The sequence below is a fragment of the Pelobates fuscus genome, chromosome 10 (genome assembly GCF_036172605.1).
Source record: "Pelobates fuscus isolate aPelFus1 chromosome 10, aPelFus1.pri, whole genome shotgun sequence".
Classification (NCBI taxonomy): domain Eukaryota; kingdom Metazoa; phylum Chordata; class Amphibia; order Anura; family Pelobatidae; genus Pelobates; species Pelobates fuscus.
In genome coordinates, this window is record NC_086326.1 from 150,222,520 (window position 1) to 150,242,534 (window position 20,015).

The 20,015-nt window shown below is 45.9% G+C and overlaps 1 protein-coding gene across 2 annotated transcripts in view; it reads left to right on the top strand.

Annotated features, from left to right (window-relative positions):
* Positions 1–12,603, top strand: part of LOC134575266 (gastrula zinc finger protein XlCGF17.1-like) — a 63,480-nt gene extending 50,877 nt beyond the window's left edge. The window contains exons 2-3 of one of the 2 annotated variants that reach the window (XM_063434529.1): positions 9,774–9,795; positions 11,084–12,603. In XM_063434529.1, coding sequence (XP_063290599.1) covers positions 11,092–12,111 — 1,020 coding nt within the window. In that variant the 5' untranslated portion in view covers positions 9,774–9,795; positions 11,084–11,091 and the 3' untranslated portion in view covers positions 12,112–12,603. The remainder of the gene's footprint in view (positions 1–9,773; positions 9,796–11,083) is intronic. The other variant, XM_063434528.1, reaches the window with a different exon arrangement.
* The last annotated feature ends 7,412 nt before the right edge of the window (positions 12,604–20,015 follow it).

Sequence of the window (20,015 nt, forward strand, 5' to 3'; positions counted from 1 at the left end):
TAGTCTACTAAAACATCTGATTGGAGTTGCAACTGCTGCGGATAATAACAACCTAGTCTGGGTGCTGTCCCAAATAGAACCTCATATGGGGACATTGAATGCTTCCCTCTAGGTGTGTGTCTAACACTAAATAAAGCTATTGGTAGGCTTTCTGGCCAGGGCATCTTTGTTTCTTGTGACATTTTTAACATTCTGGTTTTTAGAGTGCCATTCATGCGCTCCACTTTACCACTACTTTGTGGGTGGTAAGGGGTATGGAAGGCTAGAGTCACCCCTAGAGCAGTCCAAATTTCTTTAGTCACCGTTGCTGTAAAGGCTGGGCCTTGATCACTCTCAATGACTTCTGGGAGTCCGAATCTACATACAATATCTGTAAGTAGGCGTCTTGCGGTTGTTTTTGCAGTGATATTGGCCACTGGGTAGGCTTCTGGCCAGCCTGAGAACATGTCCACTATTACTAGTGCATATTCATGGGGCCCACTCTTGGGCATTTGGATGTGGTCAATTTGAATTCGCTGGAAGGGGTACATGGGCTTTGCCAGGTGTTTCGCAGGCACCTTAATTGGTCTTCCTGGATTGCATTTTGCACAAATGACACAGGCCTTGCAGAAGTTATTGATCAATGTTGTGATTCCAGGTGCTTCATAATACTTCTGTATGAGGGCGGCCATCAGTTCTTTTGACAGGTGTGCAGGCCCATGTGCCCATTGGACAACTGCTGGATACAGATTTCTGGGAAGACAAAATTTGAAGTTGTTGTAATATATTCCGTCCTTTTGGACAGCTCCTTTCTTTTTCCATTTCTGGATCTCTTCAGGAGTGACTGCAGCTTGCTGTTCTTGTAAAATTCGCAAATCAGTAGGAAGAGTTTGCAGAGCAAAAATAGGGACTTCTTCTTCTTCTTGTCCGGACACTTCTTCATCCACTTCCTGCAGATCCCTGGCCGCTAGCTTAGCAGCCTGATCAGCTAAATGGTTGCCCTTTGCTTCATCTGTATCCAATTTCCCATGGGCCTTGACTTTCAAGACGGCCACTTCTTCGGGAAGTAGGAGGGCATCCATTAGCTCCTTGATTGCAGTGCTGTGTTTGACTGGTGTACCGGCGGTGGTAAGAAATCCTCTTGTCTTCCAAATTAGGCCGAAGTCATGTGCCACACCCAGAGCATATCTTGAATCTGTATAGATGTTGGCTCGTTTTCCTTTGGAAATTTTGCATGCTGAAGTCAGAGCCTGTAATTCAGCTTCTTGCGCAGACATTGCTGGCGGTAAGGATGATGATTTGATGACTTCGTCTGTTGTGGTTACGGCATATCCTGTGTGATATGTTCCTCCTTCATCGGCATATCTTGATCCGTCCACAAACAGGGTAAAATCCGGATCTGGTAATGGATTCTCATGCACAGTTGGTAAGTGCACTGTTTCCATTTTCATCTGTTCAAAACAGTCATGAGGTGTTTCTGGGTCATAATCATTCTTTATGACCAAGTCTTGAAATTCCTTTTCCAGGAAATGGCGTGGCCATGCTTCTAGAAGGTCAGTTGTTGGGTATTTGGCAATACCATTTTCCTGTAGCTGTTCTTCATTCATGGTGGCCCATAGTTTTGCCATGGGCCCAAGATCATTCCATGACCTTGTCTTCAACTTGGTAACAGGAATATGTGGGATAGCGGTATCCCAATGGCGGTAGAGGTAGTTGAGTTGTTGAGGTAGCTGGACCAAGACCATGCTATTACCTTCAGAGTCACAATAGAAGTTTTGTGCAGTGAGCTTTACATCGATCCAGTGGTAAAGCTCATCTTCATAGCAAGGTTCGGGGGAAATGTTTGGCTTGTACCACATGGTGCAGAAGGCGTAATCCGGGCCTTCACAAAGAGGTGTCTCATCTTCATAAAATGACAAATGTGGATGCATGACTTTCTTGATACATCCACAGAGCAGGTAGATGTAGGTTTCATCTGTGATAAATCCATAATAGATACCCCCCTCAGGGAGTGGAAGAAGAGTGGACGGATTAAGCACTTGACATCTTTGGATGGAAATGTTGTCAGGCAAAAGAAGATGACACTGTAGGCGCAGGTGTCTGGCTGGAGACACGTGCTTGAGCTGGACTTGGTTGATAATAGCAGAAATGTCATGAGGGGCCAAAACAACCAGAGGGTGGCCAAGGACCAGGTCCGAGGTTCTTTCTATGAGCTCTCTTGCGGCAAAAACAGCCCTGAGACAGGAAGGAGTCCCTCTGGCCACAATGTCTAGTTGACATGAGAAATATCCAATAGGCCTCTGGCGGCCTCTTAAGTCATTCGTTTGGGTGAGAACTCCTGTTGCGTGGCCTTGTCTTTCAGAGACAAATAGTTTGAAGGGTTTGGAGTAGTCAGGTAGGCCCAAGGCAGGAGCAGAAGCAATGGCACGTTTTAAAGCATCGAAATTGTCCAGAGCTTCATTGGTCAGACAGAACGGGTCAGACTTAAGAGCATCATAGAGAGGTTGCATAAGCAGAGAGGCTTCTGGGATCCATGCTCTGCAGTAGGAAATGAGGCCTAGGAAGGCATGAAGAGACTTTGAAGTCCTTGGAGGTGGAATGTCCAGAACAGCTCTTACCCGGTCCCGAGTAAGATGTCTGGTACCTTGAGATAGGCAATGTCCAAGGAAGATCACTGAAGATTGACAGAATTGCAGCTTGATGAGTGAAGCTTTGCATCCCTGTTCTGCCAAATAGGAAAGAAGACTAATTGAACACCTTTCAGTAGTGGGTATATCATCTCCGCACAGCAGTAGATCATCCACATACTGAAGCAAGACAACTTCTGGGTGCTCAGCTTGCCATGGGTCAAGAATGGTACCCATGGCCTTTGCAAATTGACTTGGAGAATTTTGTGCCCCTTGGGGCATGACAGTCCAGGTATACTGTTGCATCTCATGAGTGAAAGCAAACAGGTATTGACAGGATGGGTCCAATGGGACACTGAAAAAGGCATTGGCCAGGTCAATAACTGTGAAGAATTTTGCAGATGGTGGGACTCCAGAGAGCAGAGTATGGGGATTTGGTACAAGAGGGGTGTCCAGGACGGTAGCTTCATTGACAGCACGGAGATCCTGAACCATCCTGTACTTCTCTGGCTCACCCTTTGGAGTTTTCTTTTTCACAGGAAATAACGGGGTGTTGCATTCAGATTTACATTTCACCAGGGCACCCTTCTCCAAGAGTGCCTTGATGTGGACAGAAATTGCAGCAGACTGTGCCGGTTTTAATGGATATTGTGGTTTTCTTGGTAATTTAGCTCCTGGAATAAGTTTTACCACCACAGGGGGAACATTTAGGTGACCTATGTCCTCTGGGCCTGAGGACCATAACTTAGCGGGCACCTGTGTTTTTAACTCCTCTGGGAAATTGGACCTTAATTCTGCTGCTTCCTCACGGGGCTTTTCTAAATGCAGCATCAGAGGCAAGGAGCACAAGGCTGAGGTGTCTGATACAGATAGAGGTGTGAACATTTCTACTTGCCCGTCTGGGGTGAAGGTGATGGATGCTTGCAGACGTGAGAGGACATCAGCACCTAACAGGTTAATTGGGCATGTGGAGGATACCACAAAGCGAGCGAGCAGGCTAGAACCAACTCGTAGTGGAGTTGTTAGAGGGCTATGTCTCGGCTGGCCATCCACTCCAACACAAGAGACATCAATATTTGACAGAAAAGATGGGTCTGGCAGGTCTTGTTCTCGCAGAACACTACGGGCTGCACCTGTGTCAACAAGGAATGTGGTAGGGTGGCCTTCAATGGGCAAAGTCACTGTGGCAAGTGGCCCCCCTTTATCCCCTGTAGACACTGCCATTACAGGGGTTACAGATACAGGCTTGCCAGTTTCCTAATCATCTGGTTCTTCAACAATTGGAACCTTTTTCACGGTCTTGGGGCCTGGGGCAGGCTTGGAGAACTTTTTGGGTGCCCCTGGTTCCCTTTTAGGTTCCGGACAATCACTTCTGTAGTGTCCCTGAGCCCCACAATTAAAACAAATTACATCCTCTAACTTGACTCCCTTGGTGCCAGAGGTGATGGGGGTAGCGCGGGCCACCATGAGGGGAGCTGGATTGGGTCTCCTTGGGGTCTGAACAGATTCCAAACCTCTAGCAACTAAAAGCAGGGTATCCAAGGGAACAACCTTATATTCAGGGCGTGCAGCAATGATTCCCTTACGAATAGAGTCTTTAACACCTTGGACAAACGCACCTGACAGCATTTGTGAATGAATTTTGTCAGTAAGATCAAATCCTAAATCTGTGAACATTTGATACAGTCTTGCATGGAACCTTTCTACTGATTCTCCTTTATCTTGAATAACATCAGTGAGGCCAGCAGCCTGATCTGCAAGTTTGTCTTTAGCCCATTCTCTTAATTGGGTGCAAAAGGTTACCCCGGAGGGGTAATCAACATCACTGGAAAGCAGATCTGTACTGAGGTGACGGGCCATACTCGGCCAGTATGCATCCCCTGCTTTAATAGCACAAATGCTCAGCAAATCACGCCATGCGGCGGAATAGGTCTTTTGAATTTGAACTATCCCTCGGTAAAAAGGCATAGGCTGTTTTTCTGGGTCGGGGAGCGATTTCATTAATGCACTAGCTTGAGTGGGGTTAAAAGCAACATATTTAGGAGGGGCCCGTTCTCCCCGACCCTTGTGTCCAAAGGGGTCATCGATAGAACGATGAGTTGAGGCTCCTGCAGCGGCGCCTGCAGCCTCCAACGAGTCCTGGGATAACCTATCCTCTTCTCCCTCATCTAATTCTATGATCTGAGCTCTTTTACGGGCAGGGCCCGAGTAAGGTGACAGGACCGGGGGATGAGAGGGGGTCCCAGATGCAGGGGTGGCTAGCGGATCATAACCAGATAGGTAGTCACCGGGAATTACCGGCATCAGGGCTGTACTGGGGGCCGCCATATTGATGGCCGGAAAAGGTACTGCATTAGGGTTAAGGGAAGAAGTGGCGGCCATATTGGATGAGGGCACATCCGGGGCAGACTGTGCCGGACTGGGCATGATCGGAACCTGGGGAGTGGCTTGGGGAAGGGGTAGTGGATATCCGGGATAGGGCAGGGTCATGGGATATGGGAAGGGGTAGGGCCAGGCTGGGGAGGGAAAGGAGGTGGGGTATTGGACTGGGGTGGAGATGGGAGGGGACGGAGAGGGATTGGTAGGGGTGGGTGTAGAGGGAGGAGCCGGGGCAAGGGTGGAAGAGGTGGTTAGCTGGGCGGATGAAGAGGGGAGGGGATCATCAACGGAGAGAGAGCGTAGGGAGGGAATGGCAGATGAAATGTTAGGGAGAGGTACAGCAGGTAGCGTAGGGATGGATGAGGATGATGGGAATGTTAGGGACGGGGAGGGGGAAAAGAAAGATCCATCAGAATTCAGGACCGGGCAGACAGGGGAGGTGGCGGGATGGGTGTTAGGAGGATTGGGAGTGGGGAACATAGTTAGCTGGCTATCACCTACTGCTAACTGAACCTTGGGGATAGACGTCCCCTGGGCGCCACTTTGGGGCGCTGGCTGAGGGTAGACCCCAGCAACACAATGCTGATGATACACAAACAATTTCACACCTTTGTGATTTATCTCTTCCTCAACCCAACCTTCTAACTGAATAGCCTTCGCTACTCTGTACCATGCTTCAGCAGTCTTTAATAAACCATTATCTGTAAGCTTGCCTTTCATTTCTGCCAGTAACTTACGCCAACTTTCTGGTTGCAATCTTCCACCCGTTGGTACAGTAATTTTACATACTTTTGCAATCTTTACAACACCTTTAACCATCTCCTCACCCTCTCTGTTTTCTACCAAATCACATGCTAACCAGCCCTTACTGGGCTTGCTTAAATCCTGCCCCATAATCCCTCTACCCCTATACCAGCGTCCTAGATAGAGAGAGAGGGAAAACTGAACAAGAACATCTACAATGCTCGACTGCCACCCGAGAACCGTGGGACTCTCTCTGGTGCGTCTTCCCAAAACGTAGACTAGTCACTGAATCCGCCTACCCGGGGTGGTAGACACGGATTGGAGCGAGGTGAGAAGTGTGTGACCAATCACTTCTCTTTAAAGAGGAATGGGAGTGGATAGTATAATAATATAGGAAGTATAGAAAAGATGAAAGGCAAGGAAAATCCTTAGAGACAGACACAGGAGTTCATAAGACTCCTAATTAGACAAACAAGACAACAATACAATTGAAATACAGTGCATGCATCACAGTTCAAATGAAATCAACAATAATCCCTTTCCCTTTACATGTGCCTACTCCAAAGTCACCTCCCTCAACCTCGTAGTGTCCCCGTTCGGAGAGTGACTTCCTCAAGTCTCACTACCACATGATGCGGAAAACAAGCAATGCCTGCCTGAATCCCCCCAGGAAACTGAGTCCCCTGCCACAAGGCTAAGTCTCCTACCACAATTAAATAATCAGTGGACCTTCAACTCAACTAGAGCCGAAGGGTCCGGGTCAGGACGTCCCCAACTCAACTAGAGCTGGATGGTCCGGGTCTGGACGTCCCCAACTCAACTAGAGCTGGATGGTCCGGGTCAGGACGTCCCCAACTCAACTAGAGCTGGATGGTCCGGGTCAGGACGTCCCCAACTCAACTAGAGCTGGATGGTCCGGGTCAGGACGTCCCCAACTCAACTAGAGCTGGATGGTCCGAAAGCGCACAGTGAAGCTAGCTAGGCTATCAAAGTGACACAAAATTGGATCACAGGAAACTATGATTCTACACAGATCCCACAGTTCCACAAACTTCTTTTTCCATACAGCCACAGCCACGAGGCTCCTAAAAGAAGTAAACAGGCAACAGAAGACCCCCAGGAACACATCCACAGGTCAACCCCCCCCTTTATCCCAAAAGAGGTAAAATACAAACAGATAGACAGACACACTGAAGACCCAGGCAAGTCCCCTCAGGTCCACCCCCCTTTATCTCAAAATGGGGAAACAGGCAAACAATTCAAACACACCCAGGCAACAGATAGACTAAAATGCAGGTAAACAAGTGAGTAACGAGGCACCGGGCAAGATATTACCTGTCTTTGATGTCCTCCCGGGAAGCAGTCACAGACACGTGGACGGGTCAATCAAAGGGGCCGGAACATGCCGGTGGCTCTGCAGAAGTCTCTACCGTGTACCTGGAGGTGATCAATCTCCTTTCCTTCCCCCCGGATTCCTCCGTCCACCCTTGTCTTCCTTAGGACGGCTCACCGGCCGGACATAGCCCGATGCCCCACGTTGGGCGCCAAGTTGTTATGGTACTTTTTGAAAGTAAACCAAAATGTTCAAATGTCTACATTTGTTCCTGTCCAAATCAATAAAATTAAATTGCGTATATATGCTGAAGTGATTAAGTCTGACACACAAGGTTCAGGTTAAAATAACTTCGAGAAAGTTTATTGGCAAGTGAAGTAAAAGCGGGCGCGCAGGCCCTTTTAAGAGGCATTTTGCGTCATCATTGATTATTAGAATATCAGCAAATAAACATCATCAATTGGATTAATTGTTAAGTGTCGGTGTTAGTGTCTTACCTATTGGTTCAAAAATTAAGAGGTTAGTCCCGTGTCCACCCACCAGAGGTGGGATTATTCTGGACACGGGTGGGGACAAGGGGGTCCTAAGCGTCATTTTACACGGTCAATGATATCAGGCTTCATGTCCAGGTGCAAGGTCTCTTATGAATAGAACATTTCATTACTACTGTGTTCTGTGGCCTTCAAACTATACTATCTTACAAGTTCTAAGGAGTAGCCAGCAAGTCTTAAGGAGTAGCCAGCACCTCCTGGTACTTGTCCTTGCAGGAAAACACAGTCTTTGTCTACCGTACTAATTGGGTTGAGAAGTTCAGTCACGTAATGTAGCTTTAAAATGAACAAGTTAAGTCATGAGGACAAAATGGAGGATTGAAGAAGTCAGGTTAGGAGGACAAAATGGAGGATCATCACAGTATAAAGTTAAAATGGAGTTAGTACAATAATTCAATACAAGTACAATAAAGATTTTTAATAATCCCACATCACTGTTATGGCCCCCACCCGCCGCCCAGGGGTGGGGGCCGGGGGGGGAGGACAGTAGGTCCCCCCCCCTTGTTACTGTTATGGCCCCCACCCGCCGCCCAGGGGTGGGGGCCGGGGGGGGGAGGACAGTAGGTCCCGTCCCCCCCCCTTATTACTATTATGGCCCCCACCCGCCGCCCAGGGGTGGGGGCCGGGGGGTGGAGGACAGTAGGTGTCCGTCCCCCCCCCTTATTACTATTATGGCCCCCACCCGCCGTCCAGGGGTGGGGGCCGGCGGGGGAGGACAGTAGGTCCCCCCCCCTACTACTATTATGGCCCCCACCCGCCGCCCAGGGGTGGGGGCCTGGGGGGGGGAGGACAGTAGTTCCCCCCCCCCCCCTATTACTATTATGGCCCCCACCCGCCGCCCAGGGGTGGGGGCCGGGGGGTGGAGGACAGTAGGTCGTCCCCCCCCCTTATTACTATTATGGCCCCCACCCGCCGTCCAGGGGTGGGGGCCGGCGGGGGAGGACAGTAGGTCCCCCGTCCCCCCCTTATTACCCTTTTTTTTTACAGTGAGCAGCCACAGGCTGCTCACTGTTTAGTGGACATGCCCCTACTCGCGGTATAGCGAGTAGGGGCATTGGGGAGATTTGAATCTCCCTTATGCTATTATGGGGGTCATATTGACCCCCATAGAGTGAGGGGAGGACCTGGGGGGCTAATGAAGTGGTGGGGAGCACTGCTCCCTGCGGCTTCTGTCTTTACATAATGCAAGGAGGGAGCTGCACGCCGGTAGCTCCCTCCTTGTAATAAACCGAACAAACAAACGAACACTGATTCACAGTGTTAGTTTGTTCGTCTGATTTTTTCTATTCATTCATTCGTCTGTCTGATGAATGAATGAATAGGTGAAATTCCCGTTCGCATGTCCAGATGTTTCACTGGGCATGTGCGGGAATCTCACAGTCTGTGTAGTGTGGGTAGATGACGTGTCCCACAGGGACTTCACCTACCCACACAAAGATGGCGGCGCCCTGAATATAGATCGGGGCAGAAGATAAAGAATAAAAAATAGGTAATGTGGGGGGCATAGGGGCATTTGGGGATGACTAGGGGGTCGATTGGATGTAGTTGAGGCGGGAGGGGGGTTAAAAAAAAAACGGAATTCGGCATGACAGTGCCGCTTTAAGGACCGTTTTTGTCGGACGTACTACGTCCGAGGCCAGGAAGGGGTTAAAATAAATTTTCTCTTTTGCTTACTTTGAAACCCTACGAGCGTGAGGACGTCCAGTGTCAGTTAGGCATCTTTTTTTTATACTGTACATTTCGAAATAAACCTACGTTTCTATGAAAACTGAAGGGTTTTTTTTTGCAGCCCACATAAACTTAAACCTTGTTTATTTTTACAACAAAGTTTACTTTACAATATCGCCCGTAATAAAGAAGTATAGACCACATTTGCTGCTGGCATCTGGTAGAACTGAGAGATACTCCCATTTATAATATTGGTGAGGGGGAGAAGGACTCCGTTGATTTGCCTGCTGTTTTTAAAAGTGGAAATAAATTTGATATTACTTTTTATTTCTGCTGTTCATCGCATTTACTGAGGAGCTGTATTCTAATTACACTGTACAGCAGTGACTGTCTATTATGTACATGTCATAAACATATTATTTCGATTTTACAAGTGTGTTTGCAATATTACACTATAATTGCCTTGTATATTTTTTTCACATGCTGAAAAAGCTATCTCTTTGAACAAAGTTCTGTAAGTGAAATATCAAAAATTGCTTTGCACGTTTAATACAGGTATTTTGCCGTTTTTGCACAAGGTGTTTAATGCACATCTGTATTTTCAACATTTATGCACTTTTTGTGTGGATTGTTATAAAGTATTGCATTTGAAATTTAAAGTATATTTGCACAAAGTATTGCACAAGTAATAACAAATAATTAGTGTGTTATAGCACAAGCACTTTTGTTACTAATAAGTATTTTGTTTTTCTGGGGAGGATTGCAAAAAACAGAAACTTTCCTCTTAGCATGATTTTAAAGGCACAGCGCACTTTATTTTTGTGATTTTATTTATCAAGGGTTGTGGAGCTAATCCACTGGTAAGGTGCCACCATATGAACATATTGTGTTAAGCGCACCCCTATCCAAGAGTATCCCAATATCGGTAGGTACTTCAATAATTTTAACGTGGGTGACAAATTAAATAGTGCTATCACTAATTTAACTAAAGTGTATTCAATTAATCTGTTTTAAGAGCAATGTAAATATATATATATATATATATATATATATATATATGCAAAGATAAAGTAGTAAAAAAATAGTGTCAAAACTAAATAATTAAATCGATAGTGCTTTGATGTATATACTAACATTGCTTAGCTTATATCTGCTGTAAATAAAAAAATAAATAAAAAAACAACAATATTAAAGGGACGTTGTTATCCAAAATCTCCTCAAATTTACACTTTCCTGTGGTCACCTCCAAAGGGTCATCTGAAACTGGGGGGCAGGGTGGGGTGATTAACCTAAAAGGAATTTCTATACATAGAAAAAAGGGAATTGAAGGCACACGTGCTCCTTAATCTGTCGTTTGAGAAGTGATACTGTAACACTGTTAAAAGTGACCTGTTGCTGAAAGGAGGACAGCCAAGGTCGACAAAGGATGTGTAGTTAGGCTGAAGCTCCACCAATTGTCAATATGCAAGTTATACATAAGGAAAGGTAGACCAGATTTTGCTCTTCCATTCCACTTGAACGGTCATTAGCGAATGATGGTGGGAGTAAACAATTGTTCATGTGGAGTAAACCAAAAAGCCCGGAATATAATTGTTATATTACATAAAAACTGTGTTTCTGATGTCAGGAGAAACAAAAATGGTGGTGGGGGTAACCGCTAACAGATTAAAAAAAAAAGACTTCTTACTGACAGATGCTAGACAAAGTGTTACAAGAGTTTTGATTTAATTGTAGTTTTTTCAATAAATAAGGAATAACATATATTGATGGATTTCTTTTAATTCCCTGTAACTTGCTTACAGATAGCGCAATGAGCAGAAATTATCCTGAAGGACATCATAAAAACAGAAACTCACTAATTGAGTGTGTGAAGAAATCTGTTCGACTAAGGACCGATGCTTCAAAATCACAAGAGCCAGGATCTCCCTCTGAATCTTCCATGTCTAAACCTCAGATAATAACTATAGTAAAGAAACCATTTTCCTGTTTTGAATGTGGGAAATCTTTCACTAGTAAATCAAATCTTGTTACACATAGGAGAACTCACACAGGAGAAAAACCGTTCTCATGTTCTAAATGTGGCAAGTGTTTTAGCCAACACTCTCATTGTGTTGCACATCAGAGATCTCACACAGGAGAGAAACCTTTCTCCTGTTCTGAATGCGGGAAATGTTTTAGCCGACATTCAATTCTTGTTAAACATCAGAGGTCTCATACAGGAGATAAGCTTTTCTCATGTTCTAAATGTAAGAAGCGTTTTGCCTTTCATTCAGATCTTGCTATACATCAGAGAACCCACCCAGGAGAGAGATCTTTTTCGTGTTCTGCATGTGGAAAATCATTTAACTTTAACTCAGATCTTGTAAAACATCAGCGAACTCACACTGGAGAGAAACCATTTTCATGTTCTGACTGTGGGAAATGTTTTAGCCTGCATTCAAGTCTTGTTAAACACCAGAGAACTCACACGGGAGAGAAGCCGTTCTCATGTTCTGAATGTGGGAAATGTTTTAGCCAGCAATCAAGTCTTGCTACACATCAAAGAACTCACACAAGTGATAAGCCTTTTTCCTGTTCTAAATGCAGGAAATGTTTTATCTCTAAATCGGATCTTGTAAAACATCTGAGAACTCACACAGGAGAGAAGCCTTTCTCATGTTCTGAATGTGGAAAATGTTTCAGTCAACATGCACATCTTGTGAGGCATCAGCGAATTCACTCAGGAGATAAACCTTTCTCATGTTCTCATTGTGGGAAATGTTTTACCCAACATTCAGATTTGGTGAAACATCAGCGAACTCATGCAAAATCAAACCCTTTGTCATGTTGACAGGGTTTCTAAAGTGAAAATACTATTATGTGTGTTTTTTTCAGTTTAAAACAAAAATTCAGTGATCTATGGGTAATATATATATATTTTAGAACACAATGGTTTGGAGAGCCCAGTGAGTGTAAAGACAAGCTCTACTTATTTTCAATACTCTCCATTATGCATGATTGTGGCAATTTTTGAGTGTGGTTGGGAAAGCAGACACATATTGTGTTCTTGACTTGTATCTCTGTTTATTGATAGTTGTAAATGTTCTCTTAATGCATTGTTGATGTCATTGCATGCTCTGAAATGATCTATCAGGACAAATTGGGTGAGCTTTTCACATTTGTTAGATAAACTTTTCAGATGATTTATCTACAGAAGTCACAATTGGAGTGAGTTTTTCTAATGGATTATGATTATTTGAAAATCGTATCCCAAAGGCCAATGTAAGGAATGGCACCTTAAGGGTGTTTCATCCCAAACCAACTTGTAAATCAAAGGCACATTTATCCTATGGTGTAAAAATGTAATTTAGTAATAGAAATATTGCTATTATCTGTAGCTGTGATCGTGGCAGAAGTGCTCTGGAAGCTTTTAGAATGGCTCGAATTCTTACCTGGGAGCTGCCAGGCAGTGGCGTCGCTAGGGGGGGGCCAGAGGGGGCCATGGCCCCCGCTACATCATGCTGTGCCCCCCCTTGGGCCCCCCCAAATGCCAGCAACCTGCTGGCCATGTCCTTACATTCTATTCCCTCGGGCTGTAACAGTGTGTGACAGCCCGAGGGAATGCAGGAGAGAGGAGCTGGAGCGTTGCTGGGGGCTGTCTGTGGCCGGAGGGAGCACTGACAGGCTCCTCGGCACAGGCCACGCCCCCAAATGAAGCCCCGCCTCCCGAAAATAAGCCCCGCCCCCGCCGTTATGCAGCAGCCCATGCTGCTGCTGCTGCAAAGGCCAGAAGATGTCTGAGTGTCTGACCCCCAGCAACAGGTAGGCTTGATGTGCTCAGGTGTGTGTGTGTGTGTGTCTGCTAGTGAGGAAGCTTGTGTGTGTGTGTATATGGACTCAGCAGTCTGTGTGTGTATATGGACTCAGCAGTCTGTGTGTGTGTGTATGGACTCAGCAGTCTGTGTGTGTGTGTGTGTATGGACTCAGCAGTCTGTGTGTGTGTGTGTGTGTGTATGGACTCAGCAGCAGGGCCGCCATCAGGGCATGACAACCATAACGGTTGTCATGGGCCCGGCGGTCCTGGGGGGCCCGAGCCCCACATTCATTATGTGCACATATATATATCTAGCGATTTTCGCTATATATATGTGCACAGAGGGCACCCTGCTACCTGTACATTGCAGAGGGGGGCCCAGCAGCACACTCTGTCCTCCTTTCCAGCTGCTCTCTGTCTAACTTTCCTGCGGCCGCCAGAGCGTTGCCACGGGTTACTATGGCAACGCTCCGCACAGCACGCAAGCCTGTCTCGCGAGAGTTAGTCAGAGAGGAGCTGGAAAGGAAGACAATGTGTGCTGCTGGGCCCCCTCTTCAATGTACCGCGGCTGGCTCCCTCCACCATGCCACTGGGCCACCAGGGAATGCGATCTCCCCCCTCCCTGGCACGGTAAGAACCAGGGAGGGGGGAATAAAATTGAAATATACACACAAAAAAAAAAATACTCCCCTCCCCCCAATTTTACACACACACTGAATCCTTACAAGCACACTCTGCACTACACACACACACACTACGTTCACTAAACACACTCTGCACTACACACACACTACATTCACTAAACACACTCTGCACTCACTACATACACTACATTTACTAAACACACTTTGCTCTACACACACACACACACACACTACATTCACTATACACATTTTGCTCTACACACACACACTACATTCACTATACACATTTTGCACTACACACACACACTACATTCACTAAACACACTCTGCACTACACACACACTACATTCACTAAACACACTCTGCACTCACTACAAACACTACATTTACTAAACACACTTTGCTCTACACACACACACACACACTACATTCACTATACACATTTTGCTCTACACACACACACTACATTCACTATACACATTTTGCACTACACACACTACATTCACTATACACATTTTGCACTACACACACACACTACATTCACTAAACACACTTTGCACTACACACACACTACATTCACTAAACACACTTTGCACTACACACACACACACTACATTCACTATACACACATTTCACTCACTACACACTACATTTACTAAACACGCTCGGTACTACACACACACACACACACACACTACATTCATTAAACACACTTTGCACTACACACAAACACACACACACTGCATTCACTATACACACATTGCACTCACTACAAACACACTACATTTACTAAACACACTTTGCACTCACTACAAACACACTACGTTCACTAAACAAACTTTGAACTCACTACAAACACACTGCATTCACTACAAACACTACATCCACTACAAAAACACATACTCTGCATTCACTATACACACCTACATTCACTACACACACACTCTGCATCTAATGCATGCATACAAACATTACATACATTACACAAAATGTACAATCTGCATCCACTATACACAATGCATCCATGACACACATACTGCATCCACTATACACACTGCATCCATGACACAAATACCGCATCCACTACACACATTCTTCATCCACTATACACACTGCATCCATGACACACATTCTACATCCACTATACACACTGCATCCCTGACACACATTCTACATCCACTATACACACACACTTCATCCTTGTGGACTCGGTGCTGGCCCTGGGGGCCCAGATCTTGATCTGTGTCAGGGGCCCTAAAATTTCTGATGGCAGCAGTCTGTGTGTGTGTAAGGACTCGGCAGTCTGTGTGTGTGTGTGTGTATATATGGACTCAGCAGTTTGTGTGTGTGTATGAACTCAGCAGTCTGTATGTGTGTAAGGACTCAGCAATCTGTGTGTGTGTGTTTATGGACTCAGCAGTCTCTGCGTGTGTATGGACTCAGCAGTCTGTGTGTCTGTGGGTGTATGGACTCAGCAGTCTGTGGGTGTATGGACTCAGCAGTCTGTGTATGTGTGTGTGTGTGTGTGTGTATGGACTCAGCAGTCTGTGTTTGTGTGTGTGTGTGTGTGTACTCAGCAGTCTGTGTATGTGTGTGTGTGTATGGACTCAGCAGTCTGTGTGTGTGGGTGTATGGACTCAGCAGTCTGTGGGTGTATGGACTCAGCAGTCTGTGGGTGTATGGACTCAGCAGTCTGTGTATGTGTGTGTGGGTGTATGGACTCAGCAGTCTGTGTATGTGTGTGTGGGTGTATGGACTCAGCAGTCTGTGTGTGTGTGTATGGACTCAGCAGTCTGTGTGTGTGTGTGTGTGTGTGTGTATGGACTCAGCAGTCTGTGTGTGTGTGTATGGACTCAGCAGTCTGTGTGTGTGTGTATGGACTCAGCAGTGTGTATGTGTGTGTGGACTCAGCAGTCTGTGTGTGTGTATGGACTCAGCAGTCTGTGTGTGTGTATGGACTCAGCAGTCTGTGTGTGTGTATGGACTCAGCAGTCTGTGTGTGTGTATGGAATCAGCAGTCTGTGTGTGTGTGTCTGTGTGTGTATGGACTCAGCAGTCTGTGTGTGTGTGTGTGTGTGTGTGTGTATGGACTCAGCAGTCTGTGTGTGTATATGGACTCAGCAGTCTGTGTGTGTGTATGGACTCAGCAGTCTGTATGTCTGTGTGTGTATGGACTCAGCAGTCTGTGTGTGTATGGACTCAGCAGTCTGTGTATGTGTGTGTGTGTGTATGGACTCAGCAGTCTGTGTGTGTGTGTGTGTGTACTCAGCAGTCTGTGTATGTGTGTGTGTGTATGGACTCCGCAGTCTGTGTGTGTGTGTGTATGGACTCAGCAGTCTGTGTGTGTGTGTATGGACTCAGCAGTGTGTATGTGTGTGTGGACTCAGCAGTCTGTGTGTGTGTATGGACTCAGCAGTCTGTGTGTGTGTATGGACTCAGCAGTCTGTGTGTGTGTATGGACTCAGCAGTCTGTGTGTGTGTATGGAATCAGCAGTATGTGTGTGTGTGTGTCTGTGTGTGTATGGACTCAGCAGTCTGTGTGTGTGTGTGTGTGTGTGTGTGTGTATGGACTCAGCAGTCTGTGTGTGTATATGGACTCAGCAGTCTGTGTGTGTGTATGGACTCAGCAGTCTGTATGTCTGTGTGTGTGTGTGTATGGACTCAGCAGTCTGTGTGTGTATGGACTCAGCAGTCTGTGTATGTGTGTGTGTGTGTATGGACTCAGCAGTCTGTGTGTGTGTGTGTGTGTGTGTACTCAGCAGTCTGTGTATGTGTGTGTGTGTATGGACTCAGCAGTCTGTGTGTGTGGGTGTATGGACTCAGCAGTCTGTGGGTGTATGGACTCAGCAGTCTGTGGGTGTATGGACTCAGCAGTCTGTGTATGTGTGTGTGGGTGTATGGACTCAGCAGTCTGTGTATGTGTGTGTGTATGGACTCAGCAGTCTGTATGTCTGTGTGTGTGTGTGTGTGTGTGTGTGTATGGACTCAGCAGTCTGTGTGTGTATGGACTCAGCAGTCTGTGTATGTGTGTGTGTGTGTGTATGGACTCAGCAGTCTGTGTGTGTGTGTGTGTGTGTACTCAGCAGTCTGTGTATGTGTGTGTGTGTATGGACTCAGCAGTCTGTGTGTGTGGGTGTATGGACTCAGCAGTCTGTGGGTGTATGGACTCAGCAGTCTGTGGGTGTATGGACTCAGCAGTCTGTGTATGTGTGTGTGGGTGTATGGACTCAGCAGTCTGTGTATGTGTGTGTGTGTGTGTATGGACTCAGCAGTCTGTGTGTGTGTGTGTGTATGGACTCAGCAGTCTGTGTGTGTGTGTGTGTATGGACTCAGCAGTCTGTGTGTGTGTGTGTATGGACTCAGCAGTCTGTGTGTGTGTGTATGGACTCAGCAGTCTGTGTGTGTGTGTGTGTGTGTGTGGACTCAGCAGTCTGTGTGTGTGTGTATGGACTCAGCAGTGTGTATGTGTGTGTGGACTCAGCAGTCTGTGTGTGTGTATGGACTCAGCAGTCTGTGTGTGTGTATGGACTCAGCAGTCTGTGTGTGTGTATGGAATCAGCAGTATGTGTGTGTGTGTCTGTGTGTGTATGGACTCAGCAGTCTGTGTGTGTGTGTGTGTGTGTGTGTATGGACTCAGCAGTCTGTGTGTGTATATGGACTCAGCAGTCTGTGTGTGTGTATGGACTCAGCAGTCTGTATGTCTGTGTGTGTGTGTGTGTGTGTATGGACTCAGCAGTCTGTGTGTGTATGGACTCAGCAGTCTGTGTGTGTGTCTGTGTGTGTATGGACTCAGCAGTCTGTATGTCTGTGTGTGTGTGTGTGTATGGACTCAGCAGTCTGTGTGTGTGTGTGTGTGTGTGTATGGACTCAGCAGTCTGTGTATGTGTGTGTGTGTGTGTATGGACTCAGCAGTCTGTGTGTGTGTGTGTGTGTGTGTATGGACTCAGCAGTCTGTGTATGTGTGTGTGTATGGACTCAGCAGTCTGTGTGTGTGTGTGTGTGTGTGTGTGTATGGACTCAGCAGTCTGTGGGTGTATGGACTCAGCAGTCTGTGGGTGTATGGACTCAGCAGTCTGTGTATGTGTGTGTGTGTGTATGGACTCAGCAGTCTGTGTGTGTGTGTGTGTGTGTGTGTGTGTGTGTATGGACTCAGCAGTCTGTGTGTGTGTGTGTGTGTGTGTGTATGGACTCAGCAGTCTGTGTGTGTGTGTGTATGGACTCAGCAGTGTGTATGTGTGTGTGGACTCAGCAGTCTGTGTGTGTGTATGGACTCAGCAGTCTCTGTGTGTGTATGGACTCAGCAGTCTGTGTGTGTGTATGGACTCAGCCGTCTGTGTGTGTGTATGGAATCAGCAGTATGTGTGTGTGTGTCTGTGTGTGTATGGACTCAGCAGTCTGTGTGTGTGTGTATGGACTCAGCAGTCTGTGTGTGTATATGGACTCAGCAGTCTGTGTCTGTGTGTGTGTATGGACTCAGCAGTCTGTATGTCTGTGTGTGTGTGTGTGTGTATGGACTCAGCAGTCTGTGTGTGTATGGACTCAGCAGTCTGTGTGTGTGTGTGTGTATGTGTGTGTGTGTATGGACTCAGCAGTCTGTATGTCTGTGTGTGTGTGTGTGTATGGACTCAGCAGTCTGTGTGTGTGTGTGTGTGTGTGTATGGACTCAGCAGTCTGTGTGTGTGTCTGTGTGTGTGTGTGTGTGTGTGTATGGGCTCAGCAGTCTGTGTGTGTGTCTGTGTGTGTGTGTATGGACTCAGCAGTCTGTATGTCTGTCTGTGTGTGTGTGTGTGTGTGTGTGTGTATGGACTCAGCAGTCTGTGTGTACGTGTATAAATCAGCCTGTGTGCATTCAGCAACGCCTGTGTGCATTCAGAAATCTGTGTGTGTGTGTGTGTGTGTATTCAGTGTACTGTGTGTATGTACTCTATCAATAATTCAAATTTTTATTCCTGTGAGTTGTTGTGTAGGGAGGGCCCCAGTGCACCGATTTGACCAGGGGCCCTTAACGCTGTTAAGATGGTACTGCTTGTTTGTGTCAGTGAGCTTCTATTTAGTGAGCATGTGTGTGTCAGCGAGCTTGTCTTTAGTGAGCTTGTGTGTGTCCCTGAACTTCTTTGTAGTGAGAATAAAAAGGTATAAACAATATACCAGCGAGTGGAGCGCTATAATGAATATTAATATAAATAATGAGGGGGTATACTCACCCCTCCAACATAGTGATACAATGTGTCCAAATGTACATACAAAGTAAAACAACAAAAAGAGAGAATATAGTGCAGATGGTTTACAAAAATCAAAAATGAATAATAGTAGCAATTGGTTGAAACCACTCACGTGGGTTGGAGCCTATAAGCTATTGGCTCCGTAAGTGACTCCTTTTTGCTCTTGAGGCAGCAACACACCCCTTTATCCCAAACGATGTTCTCCCGAAGATATGGAACAAGCAGAGAGAGAGAACCTCATAGGTGGTATTGTACAGATAGTGTATACAAAATAGTGAGATAGTAATTGTTATGCTCACCTTAGACAGAGCCTTGAATTCCTGGCTCTGAGGTTTGTTGGCAATATGCTAATTTATTGGGATAGCATTCCCCACATAGTGTTCCTGGAGGCTAGAAAGGACTATATGGACTGATATAAAAAAATATCGATTTATTGTAGAGATAAAAAATAATAAAAACAATATTAAGACTTCTCAAAAGCATATAAGCTAAATGATAGAAAGTCCAAGTATAAAAGTCCAAAACTCCAGCCAAAATTAGCATATTGCCAACAAACCTCAGAGCCAGGAATTCAAGGCTCTGTCTAAGGTGAGCATAACAATTACTATCTCACTATTTTGTATACACTATCTGTACAATACCACCTATGAGGTTCTCTCTCTCTGCTTGTTCCATATCTTCGGGAGAACATCGTTTGGGATAAAGGGGTGTGTTGCTGCCTCAAGAGCAAAAAGGAGTCACTTACGGAGCCAATAGCTTATAGGCTCCAACCCACGTGAGTGGTTTCAACCAATTGCTACTATTATTCATTTTTGATTTTTGTAAACCATCTGCACTATATTCTCTCTTTTTGTTGTTTTACTTTGTATGTACATTTGGACACATTGTATCACTATGTTGGAGGGGTGAGTATACCCCCTCATTATTTATATTAATATTCATTATAGCGCTCCACTTGCCGGTATATTGTTTATACCTTTTTATTCTTATATTTTGCACTTTATTGTGGATTAAGGTATTCCACTTTTTGTGTTGAGCTGCTTTTATTCAGGCACTTTAGTATATCACTCACTAT